At 41.2% G+C, this 24,810-nt stretch overlaps 1 protein-coding gene across 1 annotated transcript in view; it reads right to left on the reverse strand.

The window, feature by feature from the left end:
- Nucleotides 1–24,810, reverse strand: part of LOC5564848 (neural-cadherin) — a 151,063-nt gene that overhangs the window by 45,446 nt on the left and 80,807 nt on the right. The window contains exons 5-8 of the mRNA XM_021847322.1: nt 18,530–18,667; nt 8,836–9,073; nt 5,359–8,749; nt 5,114–5,284 (exon numbers count right to left, since the gene is read on the reverse strand). Of these exons, the coding sequence (XP_021703014.1) occupies nt 5,114–5,284; nt 5,359–8,749; nt 8,836–9,073; nt 18,530–18,667 (3,938 nt within the window). The remainder of the gene's footprint in view (nt 1–5,113; nt 5,285–5,358; nt 8,750–8,835; nt 9,074–18,529; nt 18,668–24,810) is intronic.

Consider the following 24,810-nt stretch of genomic DNA (forward strand, 5'->3'; position numbering starts at 1 on the left):
AGGACCTAGGGAGGATTTTCTAGAACTTCCGAAGGAACACAGGGATCTCCTGCAGGAACTTCCAGAGGAACTCCTTTTCTAACAAAATCTTTTTCTTGTCTTTAGCGTGTAATTTTCAAACAAAACTAAACAACTGAAAGTCGCAATTATCTCAGAATTCAATGAAGGTTAAAAAGCGAGTCAATTTGGTCGAATCGGTTTACTTTAAATTATCGAGAATTCTGCTTAAGAATTGTTCCATTCGTTACCTACACAAAAAATATATTGTCAAAACTTGAAGTAGATTTGAAAATAAATGGTTATTTTTAATTTAAATAAAATTTTGTTTCAATATTGTTTTTTATGTTTATTCTCGATAGTTTGAAGTAAACTGATTAGACCAAATTGACTCGACCGCTCGAGATCATACCGAAGCAACGATTGTATTCTAATTTGAAGATCAGCATTGCAAGTCGATTGAAAATAAATCCCAGCTCTCTAGGTCAACTTTCAGGATATGTCCATCTTAACGGATGTTCCGGAGCTTCCGGAGGACCATGAAATGGCTATTCGAGATCGTACCGTGGAAACGATAGTATACTTGTTAAAAGCTCATCACTGTAAGTAATTTGAAAAAAAAAATCCCAACTCTCTAGGTCAACTTTCAGGATATGTCCTCTTTTACGGATGTTCCGAATCTTCCGGAGGACCATTCGAGATCATATTGAGGAAACAATGGTATACATATTGAAAACTCATCACTGCAAGTCGTTTGGACAAAAATTCCAGCTCTCTAGGGCAATATCAGAATGTGTCCACTTCAACGGATATTCCGGATCTTCCTGAGGGCCAAGAAATGGCCATTCGAGATCATGCCGAAGAAACAATGGTATACTAGTTCAAAGTTCATAGTAGTCATCATAGTATTCTAGTTTAAAGATCATTACTGGAAGTCGATTGAAAAAATATCTTAGCTCTCCAAATCAACTTTAAGGATGTCCATTTTTACGGATGTTCCGGATCTTTCAGAGCACCAAGCAATGATAATTTAAGATCATACTGAGGAAACGATAGCATACTTATTAAAAGCACAATACTGCAAGTCGTTTAGAAAAAATCCCAGTTCATGAGGGCAATTTTCAGGATGTGTTCACTTTTACGGATGTTCCGGATCTTCCAGAATGGTTATTCGAGCGCATATCAAGGAAACGATAGTATACTAGTTGTACTGCAAGCCGTAGGAAAAAATCCATCTCTCTAGGTCAACTTTCAAGTTATGTATGCTTTTACGGATGTTCCGGAGGACCAAGAAATGGCCATTCGGTATCATGCCCGAGGAAACGATACTATTCTAATTAAAAACACATCACTGTAAGTCAACACTAGGTCAACTTTCAGGATATGTCCACTTTTACGGATGCTTCCGGAGCACCAAGAAACGGCCATTCGAGATCATACCGAGAAAATGATAGTCTACTAGTTAAAAGCTCATCATTGCAATTTGTTTGAAAAGAATCCCAGCTCTCTAGTCCATTTTTCAGGATATGTCCACTTCTACTGATGTTACGGATCTTCCGGGGGACTACCTTGAACACAATCGGTTGCCTCATGATCTAACAGTATTACCCGATGATACATAATTTCCGTTCCGTTGCGCAAAGGAAGATGATCGAAATTTTACTCGACCTGACCCAGGAAAACACCAGAATAACTCCGGCCTATCGGGAATAAATTGGTCCACTTATGCCAGCATATGAAACTAGAAGCCTTTGGATTTGCATATAGTGAAAACCGCATCTAAATCAGATGAATTGAACGTTCACAATAACAATTTGAAGAAAAAAATCTTAACCCGGTCGGATACGGGTCAAGTAACGTTATGAAGGCGTACTGCCGTTCAGGGCTTCCCAAATTCAAAATATTTTTTAAACATGTTTTGAATTTGTTAAGCAGGCTTCTTGGGGCCCAGATAGCCGTAGTGGTAAACGCGCAGCTATTCAGCAAGACCAAGCTGAGGGTCGTGGGTTCGAATCCCACCGGTCGAGGATCTTTTCGGGTTGGAAATTTTTGCAACTTCCCTGGGCATAGAGTATCTTCGTACCTGCCACACGATATACACATGCAAAACTGGTCATTAGCATAGTAAGCTCTCAGTTAATAACTGTAGAAGTGCTCATAAGAACACTAAGCTGAGAAGCAGACTCTGTCCCAGTGGGGACGTAACGCCAGAAAGAAGAAGAAGCGGGCTTCTTATCGGTGATGTTGTTGAAGAACAAGCCCTTTTTGAAAAAAAAAAAATTTGATTGGCAAATTTTGAAGCCGATTTCTAACAATCATTAACCCTCTAATACCCAAATTTTTATTTTCGATCTAAATATCATTTTTAGTTATCTAAAATCGTTCTAAACGCGTTTTGGGCAATGATTTATTTTTGTTCGTCATTCTATGAATTTTAGTTTTTGATTTTTATAATTTTTATTTTTGAACATCCCTACCCTTTTTCATTTTTTCTTGAAGCCTCTTCAAGTTACTGATTTTTAGCAATAATAAAAATTCAAGTTTTTACGGGACTTTTAAAAAAATTAAATTTTTAATTTTTTTTCTGGAATTATTTTTATTTTCCGTGTAATTTACGGAAAAGCAGGTTTGAAATTATTCCAATACCACCAAACTCTTCTTCTGCGATAGGTTGATCGTAGGAAAATATAAAAGATACGAGTTTTTATATTACACGTTAACTTAAACTCAGGCATTTGTAGATTATATAAGACAACAATTTTTCAAACAATTTTCAAAAATACAAAAAAGTTTCAAAAGTCATGAGTCAAGGTTTAAGCCAAAAATAAAATCATTTTGATTTCAGAGCGACGAAAAAATACACAAAATTCCAAAGTGTACCCCGTCTAAAGGTGGGGTTGGGTATTAGAGGGTTAATTTTGATAACCTACAAAAAACGACCGTTCTAAACGTTGTTCCCTATTCGTGAGAAATTTCATTATTCTTCGAAAAAAAAAGAAAAGACAAATTTTATTATTATCGAAACATTGAACAATAATAGTAAAACAACGTACAGAAAACAGTTTTTATAATTAATAGTCCTTCAATTGTTTTATTTAATTCAATATGTAGTTTGGATTCAACACGAACTGATTCATAACTGTGGGATGATGGTAGTAACGATAACGAAAGAGAAACATAAAAATCCTGCCCAAAATCAGGTCAACTCTACATTTACAACCGCGCCGTAACTGGCAACGATAAAAGTTCAATTGCGTACATATTATCCACATTTTTCGACAATCTCCCTCGCCAACGATAAGGAACAAAGTCCCGTTTGACATGTGAACGCACAATTGCCCGTAAGCTCAGCAATCCCCCCGAACAAGCAAACGGAAGGTTTTGGGCAATAAATAATTCATAGCCGTTCCTAAATTTGAGATGCTTTTCCGGAGCATAATCGTGTATGAGTTTGAGCCGTGTTTGTTTGATTTCTTGGACTTTCTCTTCGGGCGAGGGAAGGGCCACCTTCAACGGAAGAGCTTTAAAGGAACGTTACATCAACTCTGTCAAGTTAGGTGGAAAATGAATCAGAAAATGTAGCGAAATGATAATCTTACTACAAGTGGAGGGATTGAAGAGCGATTGTTAGTAAAATTGGTATTCGTTCCTGCTCGGGAGAACACTAGACCTCTCATATCATCTAGATGAAAAATGCGTCACTTGCATACATTCAATCCCTCAACCACACAACATGAAATACACTTTATGTATACCACTAGACCTCTATCTCCGAAATGAAACACGAAAGACTCCCTTCCGAAACATGGCAAAAACTTGATGCCAATGCCAAAATAAAAGCTCAGTTTACTTGCATCTAACAAGACCGGGCTCGACGCGATGCTCCACATGCATCGTACCGTTAACTTCAGGTAAAGACGATAAAATGAAAAGCTTCCAATATGTACTCATTTTATGAGAGCTGGAAATCTATCCACTGCAATATGAGGAAAATTTCGGTAGCGCAACAATGGCGCATATGCCGGTATATATCACCTGCATAAAACGGGATTACGGAGCCCGGCGAATTTTCATCATCTTTGGGGCTTTAGAAATCTGGAGCGTAATGACGAGTACCTGAAAAAAAAACCGGGATACTAGGGATGGGGATATTTTCCCAGAAAGAAGTAAACCATCACACAAAAGCACACGGGAAAATATTGCCACGTGGGAAAATAAGATAAGACAATGGAGAGGATAGGAAATTATAATGAATAGAAACTATAACAGGGGTGAAATGCTTCGGGAGATGGACAATGAAATGTAGAAGCTAATAAAAATATTCCCACGGAAAAGCAGTAGAAATGAAAAGCTGTTAAAAAAACATTGATGTAGTACGACAATGACTCGATGAAAAGTGGTGAATGCATGAATAAGTTTTGGTATGAGAATGTCTATATCAACCGTGCATGAAATTACTCTTGAATTACATAAACATAATTCCATCTATTTCTCAGTAGCTCAAGCTCAAATCTATGAATAACAATATCACATATTTGTTATTGTGCTATGAATTACATAGTTTTGTGGTAGGCAACTTTTCCATCATTTATTTGATGACATAATACGATAGAGCCAATGCTTGTAAATCAGTACGGACAATCAAAGTTATGTTGTTGGCTTTTTATGCTATCGCTAACTAACCATCGCTGACGTGGGCGACCATAGATATTCGCTCTTCCAACGATGGATGGTGGTTTGAGAATAAAAATATGATGAGATTTGTGAGTTCGGCTGCCGCGCTTGGCGTCATAGTTCGTGCATGGTTGATGTGATTTGGATGTCAGTAGTTTGTCATATGTCTCCGTCTTTCCGTGGTTTATGATAGCCCAACTGAACTGATGATGCTCAGCGGATTTTATTATGTATGAGGAAAGACAGTGTCGGTCGATTCCAGTGAATCCTCGTTTGAATTTTGTTCGTCCCAACCATCGAGGAACGGAAGAACAGGGATGAATTATAAACAAGGATAAAAAGCACGTGAATTTTATGTTCGGATGATGAGTTATGCGATGAAGTCTGATTTATGAGGTGGTCTCTTTTTACTAGTTTTGCATTGTGAGTAGATGGTACTTACGTGCACTCGTATTCATTCCACAGGTCCACACATTCGAATGGATCCGGACAGATAACGTTTGCACATGGCTTGTTGGACGGACAGTTTCGCTCGAGATTACGAGCCATGGTTGCCTGACCCCACTGCGTTCCATTCATTGCTGGTGGAAGGGGCAAATGCTTGCCTTCAAGTCTGCATAATAAGTAAAATTATAATTCATTAGAACTCACTCACCATTTGCGTGGGAAAACCCCCCTCCTACGTACCTTATATCATCCAAACAGCTCTTCTGATAGTCGGCATAAACTTCAAACGTCCTCACACCAGTGTATTCCGCCTTACCCCCTGCATAGACGCCTTCTTGTTTGTCCACTAGCAACCACTGGTGCCCATCAAAGGTGAACGTTTCATTATATCTCCTACCTTCACCACCGTCCAACTCTAGCGTTGCTGCGGATCCATGTCGATTCACCCTCACAACGTGCCACTGTCCGTCATCCACGGCAATGGCATTCAGCCAAATATCTCGTTCTTCCGTTCGTAACGAATTCAAATTATACCGGAACCGCAACCTTGCATCCTTAATTTCCAAAATACCATACTCGCGATTGTGCTGATCACTCACTCGGAACAATTCACCATGCTGCTCCCTCGTTCTGAATCTCAGCTGAACTAGCGTACTGAAGCGATCCGGCTCAAAGCTAAGCGCATACTTTACGTAACTCTGCTGTTTGAAGGTCGTTGGTATCGTTGGAATGTTGCAAGCAGGACCAGTCCATCCAGGTCTGCATTGACATCTGGCTTCGGTGAAACTGCCTACACAATTGCCATGCTCCCAGCATCGTGAGGTCTGTTCACTCTGACTACAAACTTCTTCTGTTTGTGGACAACCTGCTACGCTATTTCGTGACAAACCAGGATGCGCCAAATCGTACAACTTACTATTATGTACCAGATTTTTTATACAACCGTCGAATCCTTTACCCATCGGCATATAGTTCCACCTGTAGTGCGTCGGATCAAACTGCTCCCGGTAAAAACCTCCGATCTGTAGAGGAGCATTGACATTCAAATACTCATTGAACGGTGGTATCGTCCCCCGTGCCTGGCAAGTCGCATCGTCAAACTCCGGAGTCGAACCGTCTTCCATCTCGTTCACTTCCGCCGATTTACAATAATCCACAACCATTCTGACGTTCTCGGTATCCCAGAATATGTCCAGCCTGTGCCACTCGCCGTTGTCTAGGGTCGTTTTAGTCTTGACTCTCAGCTCCAACGTACCAGAACCAAAGTCAATCAGCAGTCTTGGATAGCCTCTCTCCAATTCAACGGAAATGAAATCGGACACGAGTAATTCATCTCGCTCCGGTGGAACGATCGGTCCGTTGTACAGCAGCAGACCGTCTGATTTTCTCGTTATAAACTCAAAACTCAAATGTGAATCGTCGCACATATCCAGTGGCGGATACCATGCCCATCCATTGCCTCGGAAGCTTCTCGTCGTCTGCTGACACCGTGGTCCAGTGTACCCAGTGGGACATGAACAGGTCAGCCCGTAGCGTGTCTCCATACAGCGACCACCATTGTAGCACGGAGACGATCGACACGATTCCGCCTTGCTAAAGTTTCTCGCACCGCACGTACATTCTGCTAGCACATCCACTCGCACTCCAACCAGCGATGTCTTGTTCGCATTCACCATATACGGCAGCGAACTGATATCTAACGTATTCGTACACGATCCTTCGCACATCTGATTTTCGTACAGACACTCGTCAATTCCAACCATCGTTATATTAATACCTACATCTTTCTCTATTTCCTCGCGATGCATTAGCACTATTCCATTCAGTCTCACAGGTTTGTAATAAGGTGATCCATGTGCCGAAAAACGCACATCGGTAAGCGGAGGATGCTTTCTTCTCAACTGCACACTAAACACATCTACGTTCTCGCGATCCGTGTTCAACAAATCAGCTAACTTGTCCTTAAATCGATCCAGTTTGCTTTTCGTCACTGTCTGAGTCCTATAGTTCCACACCCGTATGAAGTCTTCATCTGTTATGCCCGCTATCCGAATTGACCCACTATTGATCACTGCATCGTGAGGAATCTCCCGTACCGTCACCGTTACGTTTGCCGGAACATCTGCCTGCGTATGTTTCCGATCGTACACTTTGAACCGCAAATTATACCGACCATCTTTCGTTCCTGTTCGCATTGTGATCATACCTGTGTCCTCGTCCAATTTGAATCTGGGATGTTCGTGGTTTGTCTCCCAGTGGAATTTCTTGTCCGGAAGATCCCAATCGTCCAAATCGTATACGTAAACCCTTCCAATCTGCGTATCCGGTGCCTGACCCAGATAGTTGTACACGAATATTTCCTTCGCTCCGGGTTGCATTTTATTGTCATTGACGTCACCTATCACCACCGTTAGGGTACTGGTGCCGGTCATTGCGGGATTTCCGTGATCTTTGATCACGATCGGAATCAGGTACTCTTTCTGCTGTTCGCGATCAAATGATCGCAACGATGACACGATCGCCATACCGTCTCCGTTGGCGCCCTTCTGATCCTGTTCGACCTTGAACGAAGCTCGAATGATATCATCCGCACCGGGATCTAAACGGAACTGGAACGGCGGTCCATTGCTCTTGGAGCGGTCGTCATCATCGGTGGCTAAGATTTCTACTACTTTTCGGGGAGGAACATGTTCTGGCAGAACCGGTCGGTAGTCTTTGAGGAACTTGGGTGGATTGTCGTTAATATCCTGTACAATTACGGTTAGGGTTGCGGTGGCAGTTTTCGGTGGTATTCCGTCATCAATTGCGAGGATCTTGACCTGGTGTCTGGGAGTTACTTCACGATCCAACTGTCGCTGAATAGTTACTGTTCCTTCTTGATTGATCGAGAACTGTCGCTGTCGGTCGGATGATCGATCAATAGCGTAGGACACTTTGCTTCGACCACCTTGGTCCGGATCTGTCGCTTTGAACGTTTCCAGTGTCTTTCCCACGTCGGCATTTTCGTAAACCGACACTTCAATATTTGGTCGCTCGAATTGAGGTTTGTTATCGTTAATATCTCTAAGTTTCACAACCACCCACGAGTATGCCACGTGGTATTTGTCATTATCATTGTCTTCTCCTTTGTCGTTAACCTGTATGCGGAATCTGAACCCATTGCTCTGCAGCTGGTCTTCATAATCCAGTGGCTGAACGATTTTCAAACTTCCCGTGCCGTCGTTGTTTCGAACCATGGTAAACTTGTCCGCTCCGTAGCCACTGTTATCGATCACCTTGTACTGGAACTTATTCGTTTCATCCTCATCATGAACCGTCACCGTGAGAATGGGCATTTCCGGCAGGTTTGTACCGTCCGTTTCATCCACCTCGGTGAACCACTCGTCTTTGGTAAACTGTGGCGGCATATCGTTTATATCTTTGACGCGTATAGAGGCCGTCCCAGTCCCTTTCAACCCCCCTCCATCCATCGCCACCACTTGTATGGAGTAATCCGGAGTTCGTTCTCGATCCAAACAGCAAACGGCCGTCTTGATGACTCCGGTATCCGCTTCGATTTCAAATATCGGCGAGCCCGTTTCCTCTTCTATCACGTTCTTTTCGATCGAATATATCAGCTTAGCGTTGGTACCTGTTGCAAGCACAATTATTCGAATATGAACCGAATTATAATATAATCGTATTTGCTCCCTCATTAGTGAAAAGAAAGGAACTTACCCTCATTAGGATCGTCATAATCGACGGCAGTCATCGTCATCACAACCATACCGGCGGTACCGTTCTCAGTAACATTGCCGAAGTAGACGCCCTGCGGGAAGATTGGCGCGTTGTCGTTGATATCCTTCAGGTTAACTTGCACGTCTGCGTATCCGACCAGACCTTCGCCTCCCTCGTCCTGGGCAAACACCGTGAACCGCCACTGGGGTCGGCCATTCGGTTGATCCCGGTCCAGCGGCTAAGCCCGGCAATGGAGTGGGAGAAAATTGAGAAAGAAAAAAGTTGAAAATAAATCATGATATTGCTGAACCGTGTCACGATGTTTCTTTGAAGGGACACTAGATATTTTATAGAACCGTTGTGTGTCAGTGTATCGAAGAATAATACTGCTTTGGAGTCGGGGAGTCCAGTGGCCACTCTACTCGGAATTGTTAGCAGACTTTAGCGTCGAGAGGGCCAATTAACTGGTCAAGTGCAATTATGTTTTTTGCTATATAAGTACACTTCAAGGTAGCACAGCAGTTTACTGGGCAGAAAAAAATGACGGTTGTTCATTGTAGCGAACCGACCTTTGATGTGATCTTGCCGTGTTCTTAAAACACAATATGAAAATAATTTGAAATATAGTGAAGTCACAGACAACCAGACGTAACGGTTTGCTTGAGAATCTATCTTTTAATTTTAGATTGCGATTCAGATTCAGAGATTGCGCTGTAGGCATAAAATATTTCAATTTTTCAGTTATTTGTTAGTAGCTCTTATCGGCATCAGCACGCTCGTCTTCGGACAACTTCACCGGAGGTCCATTGTTTGGTCAAAATTTGTGGCAAAAATGGACCTGTCAAAATTAAATAGACCAGTAAAAATAGACTAAACCGCATGCGCATACACCGTTGTTGTATTTTTCATCCATTTCGAATGTGATCAACAAAAACAAACAAATACTGAAAATAACCTGAAATAACCAGCAGAATTCTAAAGTTTATTTCTAGAAACAACTCCGAAGAAATTCCCGAAGAATTCGCGGCGGAGCTCTGTAGGAACTATCGGTGGAGCTCCAGAGGCTCTTCAGGAAGAATTGCTGACAAATTCCCAGTGAACTCTTAGAGGATCATCAACTCTGGAGGATTGCCCGGAGCAACTCTGGAGTATTTCACAGAGAAAATCTAATGGAATTCTGAGATAAACCCCTGGAGAAATCCCGGAATAATTCCTTGAGGAACCCCGGAAGACTTCTTAGAGGAACTCCCGAGATATTGTTGGAAGAATCATCAAGAAAATCTGGAGGAATTGTCTGAACGTGGAGCTCCGACGGATTTCCCGGAAGAATTCTAAAGCACCTTGGAGGCACCTTGGTGTTGGAGGAATTGTGGAATATTTTTAGAGATACTCCGGAAAAATTCCTATAGGAACTATGGAGCATATCCCGAAGGACCTCTGGGGAAATTTTTGGAAGAACTTCGAAAGAATTCCTGGAGGATCCATGAAGGAAATCCAAAGGAATTCCAGGCATAAAATTTGAAAGAATTCATGAAGGATTTACTACAAAAACTACGAAAGAAATTCTTGAGAAATTCCGTAAGAATTAAAAAAAACAAGAGGAACTTTGGATGATTCGGTGAGGGATCTTCGGAGCGACTATTAGAGAAGTTCCGGAGGCGTTCCTGTAGAAACTTTAAGGTAATTGACCAACTCAGGAGAAACTATGGAGGAAATCCGAAGGGATTCTCATTGGAGCTCCAAAGGAATAACCGAGGAATTGCTAGATCAAATCCAGAGGAATTGCTGGAGGAACACCAGAGTATAGAAGAACTTCGGAGCAATTCCCGGCGGACCTCCGGAGGAACTTCCGGAGAATTGCTGAATGAAATCTAAATGAATTTCTGGCAGAACTCCGACCCAGAGCAATTTCTGGAGGAAATCTCCGGAGGAATAGCTATTGGTAATCCACTGGAGAATTACTGGAAAAAATCTCCGGAGGAATTCTTGGAAAAACCTCTGGAACAAATCACTAAAGGAGTTTCCTTAGGAATTCCTCGACAAAATCCCCGGAACTCTTTCTGGAGGAAAGCCCCAAATAATTTCAGAGTATTTCTGGAGAAAATCTCCGAAGGAGTTCTTGGGAAATTTCTTCGGAGGTATCCTCGAAATTCCCGTAAAAAATTCCTGGAGTAAATTTTCGGAGAAATTTCTGGAAAAATATCTCTGGATGAATTCTCAAAAAATATCCCCTAAGGAAATCTCCGAAAGAACTTTTGTACGAAATACCCAGAACCCCGCAAATCTCGGGGGAAATCCTCAAAAGGAATCTTGGTAAAAAAAATCTCCGGAGAAATTTTTGGAGCAAAAACTCGGAAGAATTCTTGGAGGTAATTTCTGGAGCATTTTTGGAGGAATTCCTGGAGGAAAGCCCCGGAATAATTTCTGGAGAAAATCCCCAGAGGAGTTCTTGGAATATATCTCCGGAAGAATCGTTGAAATCTCCGGAAGAAATATACGGAGAAATTCCTGAGAAAATCCCCGGATGCATTGTTATTATGAACACCCTGAGGAATTCTTGTAAAAAGTAGTTCTTGGGGGATATCCTCGAAAGAGTCCTTGAAATTCCCGGAGGAACTCCTGGAGTCAATTTTCTCAGCAATTCCTGGATGAAATCTTCTAAGGAATTCCTGGAGGAAATTCCCGGAGAAATTCCTACAGGAGATCTCCGGCAAAGTCTCCAAAGAAATTCCTGGATAAAATTTCCGGAGGAATTCTCGGAGCAAATCTTCGAAGAGAACCCTTGAAATCCCCGGAGAAACTTCTGGTAAAAATCCTCGGAGGAAACTCCTGTTGCAAATCACTAGAGAAATTTCTGAAATTCTTCGGATGAATTTTTTTTTTTAAGAAATCCCCGGAAGACATCGCCGGAAAAAAATCTCCGGAAGAATTGTTGGACGAAATCCCCGGAAGATTTTCTGGACAAAATCACAAGAGGAAATTATGGATGAAATACCCTGAGGAATTCCTGGAGAAAATCCCCTGAGTATTTCGTGGGAATTATCTCCGGGGGAATCCTTAAAATTCCTGGAGGGCATCTCGAGGAAAATCTCCGGAGAAATTTATAGTTCCATGTGCAAAAGAATTTTCAAAGGAAATCCCCAGATGAATTCTTTGAAGAAATCCCCGGAAGAATTCCTGGTCGAACTCACCGCAGGAATTGCTTTTGGAAATCCTATGAGAAATTTCAGGAGAAAATCCCCGAAAGGGAAATCATTGGAGGGATTCTAGGGAATAATCTCCGGAGGAATTTCTGTAGAAAATTCCCGGATGAATTCCTGGTGGAAATCTCTACAGAAATTCCTGCCTATAATTCCCGAAGGAATTCCTGAAGAAAATCTCCGGAGGAGTTCTAGGAGGATATCCTCGGATGTACCCTTGATGTCCCCGGAGGAATCTCCTAAAGACATTTCTGGAAGAACTCCTAAGAAATTTCTGGAGGAAATCACCTAGAGACATTTCTGGAGGAACTCCAGATGAATTGCTGAAAGAACTCCGGAAGAATTGCTGGAGAAACTGCGGCGGAATTCATGGGGGAAGTCCAGAAAAAAACTTGAAAGAACTCCGGAACAATTCCAAGAGGAGCTATGAAGGAATTCCAATGGAATTCCCAGTGGATCTCTGGAGGAACTTTGGAGGATATGCTGAGTGAAGGAACTCCGGAGAAATTTCTGAAGCAACACAGGAAGAATCACCGGTGAAGCTCCGAAGAAGCTCTCGGACAAACTCTAAAAGAATTCCTTGAGGAACTCTGGACAAAATCCTAGAGAATCTCCAAAGGAAATCCTAGAGAAACTCCACAGTAATTTAGGGAGGAACTTTGAATGCGTGCAAGTTCCTGAAGGAACTCCGCAGGCGTTTCTTAAGGAACTCCGGTATAATTGCTTGAAGAATTCCGGAGCCCCAAAGAACTTCCATGAGGAAACCTCCGGATAAATTTTCTGAAAAAGTCTCCGAAAGAATTTCTGAAGAAAATCCTTCTAGGAATTTCTAAATGCATTTCTGGACGAAATCCTCAGAAGAAGTCCTGATCAGAATCCCCAGAGGAATTGTTTTTGGAAATCTCCTGAGGAATTCCTGGAGAAATCCCCTGAAAAGTTTTTGAGGGAAATCTCCGGAGGGGTTCTTGGAAAAAATCTATGGTGCCAGTTGCCAGCAAAATTCTTGGAGGAGATCCTTGGATAAATTCTCTGAAAAAATCCGGGAAGAATTTATGTACGAAATCCCCGTAAAAATTCTTGGGGAAAATCCTCAAAGGGGTTCTTGGAAAAAAAAATCTCCGGAGAAATTTCTGAAGAAAATCCCCGGAAGAATTCCCAGTGGAAATCTCCCGAGAAATTCCTGTCCACAATTCCCGAAGGAATCCCTAAAGAAAATCCCCGGTTGAATCCTTGAAATCCCCGGAGGAATCTCTTTAGGCAATCTGGTGCAAATCCCCAGAAAAATTCCTGGAGCAAATCTTAGAGGAACTGTTAAGGAATTCCTAGAGGAACGGCAGATAAATTGCTGGAGGAACTTCGGGGAAATTGTTGCAAAATCCCCGTAGGAATTCCTGGAGTATATTTAAAAAAAAATCATCTCTTTCCTTTCAAATTCCAAACTGCTTTTCATCGTCTCTGGAATGATTCCAAAATTTTTAGCTTGCTTCCGGCATCCTTTGCTTTCCGGCCTTTCTTCTTATACCACTCTCAATCTTTGCACCTTCATCTGTTTCAGGAAAAGAAAAACTGCACTGGTAAACAAACATGCGTCAAACCAGATATGGAACAGCTTGAATCTTGGTCTAAATACTTAGTCTAAAGCCTGTTTCATAAAAGTAGACCAGTATAAAATAAAATTGTAACATCATTTGCAACACCGGTGCAAGCTCGAATTCTTAACATGATCCAAAAATTTGGACTAAACCAGTGATTTGGACCACCGGTGAAGTTGCCCTTATGTTACAATAAGCGTGGTTTCCGGAATTCCAATGTAAATTCTGGGATTTCAGAATGAAGCCTGGGATTTCATGTGAATGCACTGGAATGCAGATCATGAGATTCCAGTATGGACCCTGGCATTTCTGTATTTTGTGTGGATACAGTTTGGATTCTGAGAACCCATTGTGGATTCTGGGATTTTAGTGTGGATCCTAGAATTCCAGTAGGGTTCCTGGGACTCCTGTATGGATACTGGGATTCCAGTGTTTCAGTTTAGATCAACGTATTCCAGTGTGAATCCTGTAGTTTTTTATCCTGAGATTGAGTGTGATTGCTGGGATCCAGTATTGATCCAGAGATTCTAGTGTGGTTGCTGGGAATCCAATGTAGAACCTAGATTCCAGTGTGAATTCTGATATTTCATTGTAAATGATAGGTTCCTAGTGTGGATCCAAGGATTCCAGTGTTGATACTGAGATTTCAGAGTGGATCCTTGAACAAAAGTATAGATCCTAGGAGTCCAATGTGGATTTTTGGATTCCAGTGTGGATTCTGGTATTCCAGTGTGGATTTTAAGTTTGAAGCGTAGATCATGGGGTTCTAGCGTGTATCCTGAGATTTCAGTATAAGTCCTGGGATTCCAGTTTGGATCTGAGGAATCCAATATGGATTGCAGTATGGATACTGGGATTCCAGTGTGGTTCCTGGGAATGCATTGTGCATCCTGGGACTCCATTGTGGATCCTGGAACTCTAGTGTGGATGATCCTCGGGTTCCAGTGTGGATGATGGGATTCCAGGTTAGATTCTAGGATTACAGTGTGGATTTCGATATTTTATTGTGCATCCTGAGTTTCTTGTGTGTACATTGAGATTCCATTGTGGATCCTGGGTTCCAAAGTGGATCCAGTATTTCAGTGTAAATCCTGGGATTCCAGTTGGTATACTAGGATTCCAGTGTAGATCTTTAGATTACAGTGTGGATCCTGATATTCCAATATGGATTCTGGGAATCCAGTATGGAGTCTGAGATTCCAGTGTTGATGTTAAGAATCCACTGATCCTAGGATTGTTATGTGGATCCTGATGTTTCAGTCTGGATTCTAGGGTTTTAGTATGGATCCTATAATTCTAGTGTGGATTATGTTACTTCATTGTGGATCTAAGACTTCTAATGTGGATATTATGATTCCAGTGTGGTTTTTGTATATCAGTGTAGATCGTAGTGTTTCAAAGTGCATCTTGGGATTCCAGTGCGAAACCTGAGATTTCAGTAAGAGGTTCCAGTGTAGACCTTGGGAAATCAGTGTGGATCTTTGAATTCCAGGATTTTAGAATTCCGGTATAAATCCTATGATTCCAGTGTGGATCCTGAGTACCTAGTGTGGGTCCTAGGAATGCAGTGTGGATACTGAGATTCCAGTATTGATCCTGCGAATCCATTGAGCATTTTTTTAATTATTTATTTATTTCATGTCGTGAATCAGATGTAGACCATTCTGTAATTAGGATTCCAGTGTGGATCCAGTATGAATTCTGGGATTCCAGTGTGAATCCTTGGACTCTAGGGAGGATACTAGAGCACCAGGTTGGATGCTGGAATTCCTGTTTGGATTCCGTTATTTTAGTGTAGATTCTGGGTTTCCAGTGTGGATCCTGGGATTCCAGTGTGGATCCTGGATTTAACGTGTGGATACTAGTATTTCAGTGTGGATCCTGGGATTCCATTGTGGATCCTGGGATTCCAGAGTGGATCCTGGGATTCTAGTGTGGATTCTGGGATTCCAGTGTGGATCCTAAGATTCCAGTGTAGACCCAGGGATAACAGTGCGGATTCTAGTATGGATCACTGGTTACTGGTATTTCAGTATGGATCCTGAAAATCTTGTATGGATTCTGGGATTCCAGTGTGGGTGCTGAGATTCCAGTACGGCTTTCAGTGTGGATCCTAGGATTCTAATGAGGATTGTGTTACTTAACTGTGCGTCCTAGGCTTCTAATGTGGATATTGGGACTCCAGTGTAGTTTGTTGTGTTTTAGTGTGGATTCTGGGACTGTACACTAGTCTGGGACACGGTTATATGAAAAATTTAGATTCTCGCTCCAGTCCACTTTTTGGATTGGATTTAGGTCCCATAACAACTGTTACTGTAACAAGAGTCGGATTGTTTCGCGGTCTTCGGCAATATTCTTCATCGTAAAAATATCTATCGAGGTGTGTGTTCAGAATTTTTATAGAGGTTAATAGGCTACCGCTGGCGATTTTTCTTTGCAAAAGTAAGTTTTCCCATAGTAAATCCCATACAAACTTTGAACGGCTGGCGCTAAAATATAGTTTCTCCGATCGAGCTGAAATTTTGCACAGTTGTTATGGGACCTAAATGCAATCCAAAAAGTGGACTGGAGCGAGAATCTAAATTTTGTCCCACACTATTGTACACACGTTTAATTATTTTACGGATTCCTGTGAAATCTAAACAGTTGAACAGTTTGGTAAAATAAATTAACGGAGTACGGTAAATTTTTACAGTATTCGGTAAAAAATCACCGGAATCCGTTAAATTCCGACGAAGTTACGGTGTTTTATTTCACCGAACTGTTCAGCTGCTGAGATTACGGTGAAATTCACCGTAAGAGCTAAGTGTGTAATGAGGATCGTAACGTGTAAGTGTAGATCTTGGAATTCCAGTGTGGAACCTGATATTTTAGTGACGTTCTTGAAATTCCAGTGTGAACCTTGGGATAACAGTGTAGATCTTGGAATACCAGTGTGGTTCTTGTGATTTCAGAGTGGATCGTTGGATCGGAACATGGATCCTTGGTTTCCAAGGTGGAATCTGGGATTCAAGTGGGGATTGTCGGATTCCAGTGTAGATCCTGGGAATTCAGTATGAGTCTTGAATTTTCGGTGTGAAATTTAGGATTCCAGTTTGTATATTAGGATACCAGTGGGGATTATGAATTCCCTTGGATTCCAGGGTGGATCTTGGGATTATAGTATAGATGCTGGATTCCTGGTGTGGATTTCCGGTATTCCAGTGAGGATACTGGCATTACAGTGGCAATGTTTAAATGGAAACCCTAAGACCATGGGAGTTCATTTCAGTGGCAATACTTTGGGAATCCTGTGAGAGTTATGATGAAATACTATGCAAATATTGTGGAAATACTGCAGAAATAGTAAGTCGATCGTTTAAACATACATTGGAAATTCTGGAATACTTGTGGATATCCTGTACAAATCATTTGGAATTTATGTAAGGATCCGGTGTTCTCGTCGATTTCAGACATATGATGATGATTATGGCTATCTGTGCCCCTCTTTTCTGGCACACCATTGCCAAAATTTCTGTTAGTTTAACACTACACCATCCAAACAAAACACAAAACTCCAGTGAACAAATAGAAAACTTCTAGACTCAAACCATCATCCCACATGAAATGTATCACCAGAATGAAGAAGAGCCAACAAACTAAATCGTAAATTCCCCCCAAACAAGTACACAAACTTATTGTTAACTTTCTGCTTCATCCACGATCCAATCTCGTTTAGTTTATCATCGATCGATAAAAGCCGGCTCTCGCAAGTTTACTGTAAAGCCATCTCTAATCCTCACTCCACCTTGCGCCTCGTAATGAACATCCCCGATAGACGGTTTGGTTTCTGCAACCAGCAGAAAACTAACTTTTCCATTTCTTGGCTTATCCGCAGGCGTTCGAACGCATAGACGACACTAGACGGCATCTTATGCAAAAGGCTCTCCGTCTGCTGTATCTAAAGTGTGTTTCACGAACAATGATGACAGCAGCCCATCATCAACCATTATCAAGATCTTTCGCGCTGCACAATTTTCTGCTGGACCTTCACGTGCACACACTGACACTGGCACAATCTCGCAGATAAATTGCATAAGTTTCATGATTTATGATAGCGTTCGACTGCCGCTCCTCATCATCATCTCGCCAAGCGGCACAATATTTACTCGGTAAGCAGTTTAGCACTTGATTTTATTTTTTCCCCCGGTTGCCAAGAACCAAGATCTCTGTCGCCTTCACGCCAATCAGAGTGCGATGTTTTTTGTATGGAGAAGAAAAATCAATTTTTATTAGCTGGCATTTGCACCCACCATTACCCGTAACTAAGCAGCATTGCCAGAGGTTACAAAGTCTCTCTGGAGTATCGGTTGGAATATGGCGCGGAAACTCTAATCATTACTGAGGGGGCGGCGCAATTCCGTCACCACGTGGAGAAACTGTCTGAGCTGAATTATGGTGGGTGTGATTCACGTATTTAATTAAATGAAGTCAATTTTCGGAATTGTTGATAAATCGTCATCCTACATAAGTCATTTTATACATAGAATAAGGTAGGGCAAAAGTTCGACATAATAATGAATGTTTCCAGAAAAAAATAACAGTTATAAAGAAATAAATACCACACAGTGGACCTTCAACATATTGACTATAATTTTGCTGAACAAACTTATTTATATTAAGCTATTTATTACATTTGTTGGCAAGATTCTAGAGGATTATTTTGAACTCCATAACGGATTTACGGCAGATTTCTCGCCAGATTCATTGTGAAATGTTCATGAAACACTTAAGTAAATTCTTTTAAGATCTTTGACAGAAGTATGATTGTTTGGTGGTCTCGCATTTCCATCGCTCAGGGAGGACATGTATCCCCTCAACCCCCCTCTGGTTCCGCCCATGTGGAACAAGTTATGCACTTACCTTCAGAACAAAGATGTCGCCGCTGGTTCGATTGATGTCGAACTTGCTGTTGGCCGGGTTGTCCGGATCGATTCCCTGCCCGGTAAGGAAGTAGACAATATTCTGCGGACGGTCCTTGTCTCCATCGGTTGCCGTGACCTGTTCGGCCGTTGAAATGTCGAAAAGCAAGCAGTTATTCCAGGAAAAGATCCCACCGAGTCGCCATTATCGTCCGTAGTATGTGTTGGCATGTGGGGCGAGAAATGGGGAAAGGAAAATTTAATTAATACGATGCGTCAAAAGGAAATTATTATTTCCGAGTCAGCACTGGTGATGTAAACGGTTACTTGCTCGTCGTTGCACCTCTCACAAATGCAGCAACGAGTGCACTTCGTCGGGGTTCCTTTTTCGTAAGTTGGTGGGCTGCGCTTGGCCATCCTTTACGGAGAAACGAAAACCGATACCAACTGACGAAGTGGAACTAACATAAATTAATCTTCAAATTAGATTGTTCCTCCGTTATCACGCACGGTCCAGGTCCGGCTCTGAGGAAGCTCGTATACCTTTACATCACGCGCCATTGGTTAGTTACTAGTGGTGAGAGAAGGTCACTACAGAATAAGCGAAAGCATGCATGGTTCTCAAACGAATATTACATTTAATTACATAGGAACACCGAAAAGAAGCTTATGTTACTAAACGCTACTACAGTAAGACCTGCCAAATTTTGGCCTTCGAAAGCACACTACATACAAGCATTCACAATTGAGCACATCGTTGGCTGCTAGAGCAAACAGCTGGCCCAAATGAATGGGCTACGTGAAAGGAATCGGGAGTAACATGCGGACGGAATGAAGATTAATTCTTGTGGTCAGAAAGCTTCGAGAAGCATCAAGCATTGGTGGAAGGCCTTACCCACCTGGTTGCATATTTATTCAAGGCTTGAGCTATTCATTACTCTAAACCATATTACTCTGAGATGACGAGAGGATTATGATTGGAGTACTTCGCTTACTTTGTAGGGTTACCTTTCTTCTTTTAGTTATTTTATACTTCCATTTAAATCCCAATATGACGTTTCGTTGTTCATACTTTCAATTCAATTGAAAATTGATTATTGAGAATGATTATTGGATTTGAAATTTGAATTTCTATTTTTGACTGTACATACTTTGAATTTGCTGTCAAAAAGCAAAAGCTGTCAGTGAGCTGAAGAACTGTAAGGCTGCTGGGAAGGACGAGATCCCGGTCGAACTTCTCAATCACGGAAAAGAGCAGCTTTACCGTGTTTTGAAGGTATAGGATGACGAAGAAATGCCTACCTGTTGGTTGAATTAGGATGCTATCACGCATCCTGCTTAACAGACTGAGACCGTTCGAGGAGTCCTTCGTCGCTAAATACAAGGCTGAATTTCACGAGGGCCGCTCAACAACGGATCAGACGTTTACCTTGCGAATGATCTTAGATGAATTCCGGGTGTGTAACCGGGTGACCCATCCTCATTTTTTATTGATTTCAAGGCGGCGTACAATTCAGTGAAAAGAAATGAGCTGTGGCAGATAATGTCTGAACATGGTTTTCCGATAAAACTAATTAGGCTGATACGTGCGACGCTGTATGACGCAAAATCTATTGTCCGAGTTGCAGAAGAGGTGTTAAGCTCGTTTGACACGTTAATCTAATTGCAGCTAGGAGACGAACTTTCGAACTTACTGTTCAACATTGCACTACCATCACACGGTCGCATATGCTCTTTGGCTTTGTGGATGATAAAGACCTTATTGGAATCGATCGTAAGTTAGTGAAGGAGGCCTTCGTGTCTCTGAAGAGGGAGACAGCAAGGATAGGACTGACCATAAATTCTATCATCATGAAATACATGGTTGCAGGATATGTAAGAAGTTGTTGAAGAGTATGTTTACTTTGAAACACTTGCGAAATGTGACAATGACGTTTACTGTGAAGTGAAACGATGAATTACTGCTGCAAAAAGGGCCTTTAAATATCCGATAAATACTTACTTGTTAGGTCCCGCAACTGGCAAACGGAAACAAAATTCGTCATGTTTCAACATTGATTCTTCCGGGTAACTCTTTACGGACACAAAGCGTGAACCTTGAACGAGGCAAATTGGAAAGCTTTCGATGTTTTAGAGCGTAAGGGGCGATCCATTGATTACGTAAGACAATTTTAGCGGTTTTCAGAACCCCCATTCCCCCATGATAAGATTTTTTGTATGAAAATTGAAAATAATTTGTATGACGCATAAGAAATCTCAAACACCCCCTCCCCCCATAATCCCTTACGTAAATAATGGACCACCCCTAAAGTGCTGCGGACAATACTCGGAGGGAAACTATAAAATGGTGTGTGGCACAAATGCATGAATAACGAGTTGTATCATATGTATAAAGATGGGAATATTATTAAGTGAGTGAAATTCGGCAGACTTTAGTGGGCTGGTCACTTCGTGCGAATTTTGAAAAGAAAATAGCGAAAATACTGTTCAGCAGGAAACCAGGTAGAGGTCGCGACTTAGTTGAAGACCACCACTACGCAAACTGTATGCAGTGGAAGAGAACCTGGCGACTCTAAACGTTCGGGACAATGGGAGAAGTATCTCTCTACACCGATGGAGCTCCCAAGGCTCTCACTTATCCCAGAGTAGTTTATTTGGGACTTGTGTACCCCATATGTGTGCGAACAATATTTTATTCGAAAAACTTGAAAATACATTAAAAATCTGCGTAGCCTACCTCTTAGCATCCCACATAAAGAGATTAGTGTAATTATTCTAAATTGAAATTTTGAATTATGAACTTCAAAGTATGCTCAGCTTTAAAAATTGCTAACCTTTTCAACAGCAGCAGCGGATTTGAAACTGAGATGATTATCAAACGAGCGCCTAAGAAAACACGGAAGAAAAAACACTTTTGTCCAGCAGCTTGTTGCTGAAGCCGCTGCTAAATGGGATGGTCTTCTACTGGCCCGTTCTCGACACCAATTTCACTTATCACATCACAATAAAACTTAATTAACGTCCCACTAATCTGACGTTATGTTCCTTAGAAGATTTTCCATTTTCTTCGATTTTCTCAGTACCCTAGCGCGCTGGCCAGAGAGGGCGGCTTCCACGGCCTTTTAAAGAGAGAAAGAGAGACGGAGAAGAAAAAGCCAGCATTGTACGGGCTGCTGATTGGTATCTCCAATTTTTATGAACACCGCCCCGTACCTTCTCTGCCTTCGGTACCGGTCGTCCAGAGTTCCATTGTTCATCACGCTTTGCGCTTCTGGTCGCCTTTTAATGGTTCTTGCTGGTGGGCCCGTTTCTTGGAAGCCAAAACGAGAATGGGGAGATTGGCACAAAATGGATCAACAACTGAAATATTCTTTTTATTTAATTTTTAGTTTAGTTGTTGACCGGAAAAAATCTTATTCTGTAATCATTATTTATAAGTCATATAATTCATGTATATATTTCTTTCATTCCTGATATCATGATTTCGGAGGTCACAATTATGATTATTCATAAACGTAACAACCTGAGTGATTACACTAAGCGGCAGTGGTAAAATGCTCACATCACGAGCGTAAACTAAGGTAAAACAAGCATTACAGACTCGCGAACAGGCTTGGCGTGAGTAAGTTTACTCGGAAGAATATACCAAAAGAAATAGCAAAAAGTTCGCAAACATTTACTCGCGAGTAACCGAACAAGGTGTCCATCAAATCGAAAGTTAACTACCAGTTTGTAGTCAAAGCGCAAAATCGCAATTGACTTTGAACAGCTCTAAAAATGCGTTCTCAAATCATTCTAGCGTTTACTCGCGAGCATGACAGATGCGAGTAATTCAGCGCTCTGATGCTCGCGAGCATGTTGTTTTGTTTCTGTTCCGGTTCAGCAGACATGATATGCTGAAATTCAGCAATACGTCTTAAAAAATGTTACATAACAAGTTTATTGTTTCTAGCTTTTCGTGTAATTTTTGTGAAAATATTAGAATTGTGCGCTATTTCGCTTTACGATGAACATAATCAAAGTGTTAGTTTCTCAGTCTGTGAGCAGCTCCACAAAAAGCTCCAACGATTCGTCATGAACCATTCTCCCCAACCGTTTTCAATTTTGATTTCCGGCTGTCGTTTTTGTCCGAGACCAGCAGAAACATAAAGAACATTATCAATTTAATTCCAATTCTCGTGGCCCCGATTCTGTACAGTCTGGTGGCGGCAGTGGACTGGACAGTGGGTGGGCTGGATTACAAGTCGCCGTACAAAATGAAATCTTGATCGTTTGCACGAGTGAGGACACAAACTCACCCAGCGGGGATAGCTGATTCGTCATTCTGTGGGATAGAATGGGAAGAACAAGTACCCTTGAACAAACATAATCCTATGGCTCCTAATTGAGCAACAAATGTGCTGGTTTCGACAATGTATCTAGTTGAAGATAATCCTCGTTACATCATACTTGTGAAGCGAAGTTTTCGATTGCACGTCTGCAATGCTCCGAATCGAATAGTTGAGAAAGAATGTTAAACGATGAAGCCAAGGAAGGTGTACTCCATCTGTAGAATTCAATTATTGAAAGCTAAAAATATGAAGCGAAACGTCCAAAACATTCCGAAAATAATGCTTTAAAAGAGCGAACAATTTTGATGATTTAAATTGTTTCAAGCGAAGCAGGAATCAAGGCGAGAGAAATTAAAGTGTGTTCTTCGGCCAAGCCGCGTAACGTTGCCAGCGGAGCGTAAAAGAAGGTTTTGGGCAAGCCGGTTGTTGATCCCCATCGAAACATCAAATTGGACTACGATTTAATGAAAATTGATTTTGTTGAGTTCGAGTTGGCTAGAGGCGAAAATGTTTAATGTGAAATCTGAAATTCTCAATTCAAGATTGAAAGCTTAGCTTTGATACAAAATATGAACCAGTCCCTAATACGTGTTCGATGGTCATTCCTTGGTAAAACAGTTTTGAAAGAAATTTAATACCATAACACTCTACTTCTTGAAAACAGTCTCGGATACACAGTATTAGGCAAAACATTTAAAGCCTTTTCAGTTTTATATTCAAAATGGTGAACTTTGGAGGCTTATAAACCAATTTTAATTAAATTTTCACAGCACGTCAGACATAATTGGAATTTCAATTCTATTTTTGAGTGAATTTTCTTATCACGAGTTCATCGGTTTCAGCAACATTGATTTAATTTTAATGATGGACTCAACTCGAAAAATTGAAAACTAGCTCCATCACATTATTTGCAAAGTAGATTTTGATAAGAGGAAGAAGTTTGCACAAAAAAGTTTTTGTGTTTGAATTTACGTATTCTCGGCAGTGTAAGCCGATGCCGTGCTTCTTTTGTTATTTTCTCGGATATCAGCAGACAAATTTCATGTTTGTCTGTTTACATTTATGCGTTGCTCAATCCTCTATCGATTCACACCGACACCGACAGACTTGTCAACATGCTTTTGGAAATGTTTTACAACGCTGCGAACATCTCTTGTCAGTGTGACTATTGTCGACAGTCTCATTCTCTTCTGCAACTTTCCCATAAGAACTGTTGGTGAATCTCTTCGGCAGCTCCAAATCAGTCGCATTTTGACCCGTGTTCATTTGAATTGATGACATCTCTGGAGAAATTGTTTATTCAGTCTCGGAAATCTCGTCAGCGGGAAGCGGGCAGAACAAAGAATCATCTGAATGTTTCGATAGAAAAATACTGAGTATTTGGCGTTTGATATTTGGTTTCCGATAATAGTCGAATGGTGCCGAAGCCGTAAGTCTCCCTATATGTTTTTGAAAATTAAAATTTATACTAGAGTTCAGTAGAGATATCATAAAATGGGGTGAAGTTGATCACTTTTGAGCGATTATACTCTATAATCTTTAGTAGGATGCATGTATTATCATCCAAAAATTTCTAAATCCTGTACTGGTTGCGTGTTTATCGAATTATATAAACGCCTTTTTTACAAAATGTTATCATACTAACGAAAACATTTTTTAGAAATCAAAAAGTGGAATTTTTGATTCCGTGGTGAAGTTGATCAATAACTGCGATAGGTTTCTTAAAATAAAGAGATGTGCTATTTATTAAATTTGGGGTCACTGATTCTGAATCATGCTCCAGAAATCTAAAAATAAAACGCCTCAAAGTATGCAATTTTCATAGAAATAAGCAATCCGCTCACAAAAAGAACATCTTTTCTCTGAAAATGAATTTGTATTCTCAATGCAAATTAAAAACTGGGTTTACAGAACACATTTCTAATTCATGGAACAGTTATTCAAATGGTGT

This window comes from Aedes aegypti, chromosome 2, assembly GCF_002204515.2.
Source record: "Aedes aegypti strain LVP_AGWG chromosome 2, AaegL5.0 Primary Assembly, whole genome shotgun sequence".
In the NCBI taxonomy this organism is placed as follows: Eukaryota; Metazoa; Arthropoda; class Insecta; order Diptera; family Culicidae; genus Aedes; species Aedes aegypti.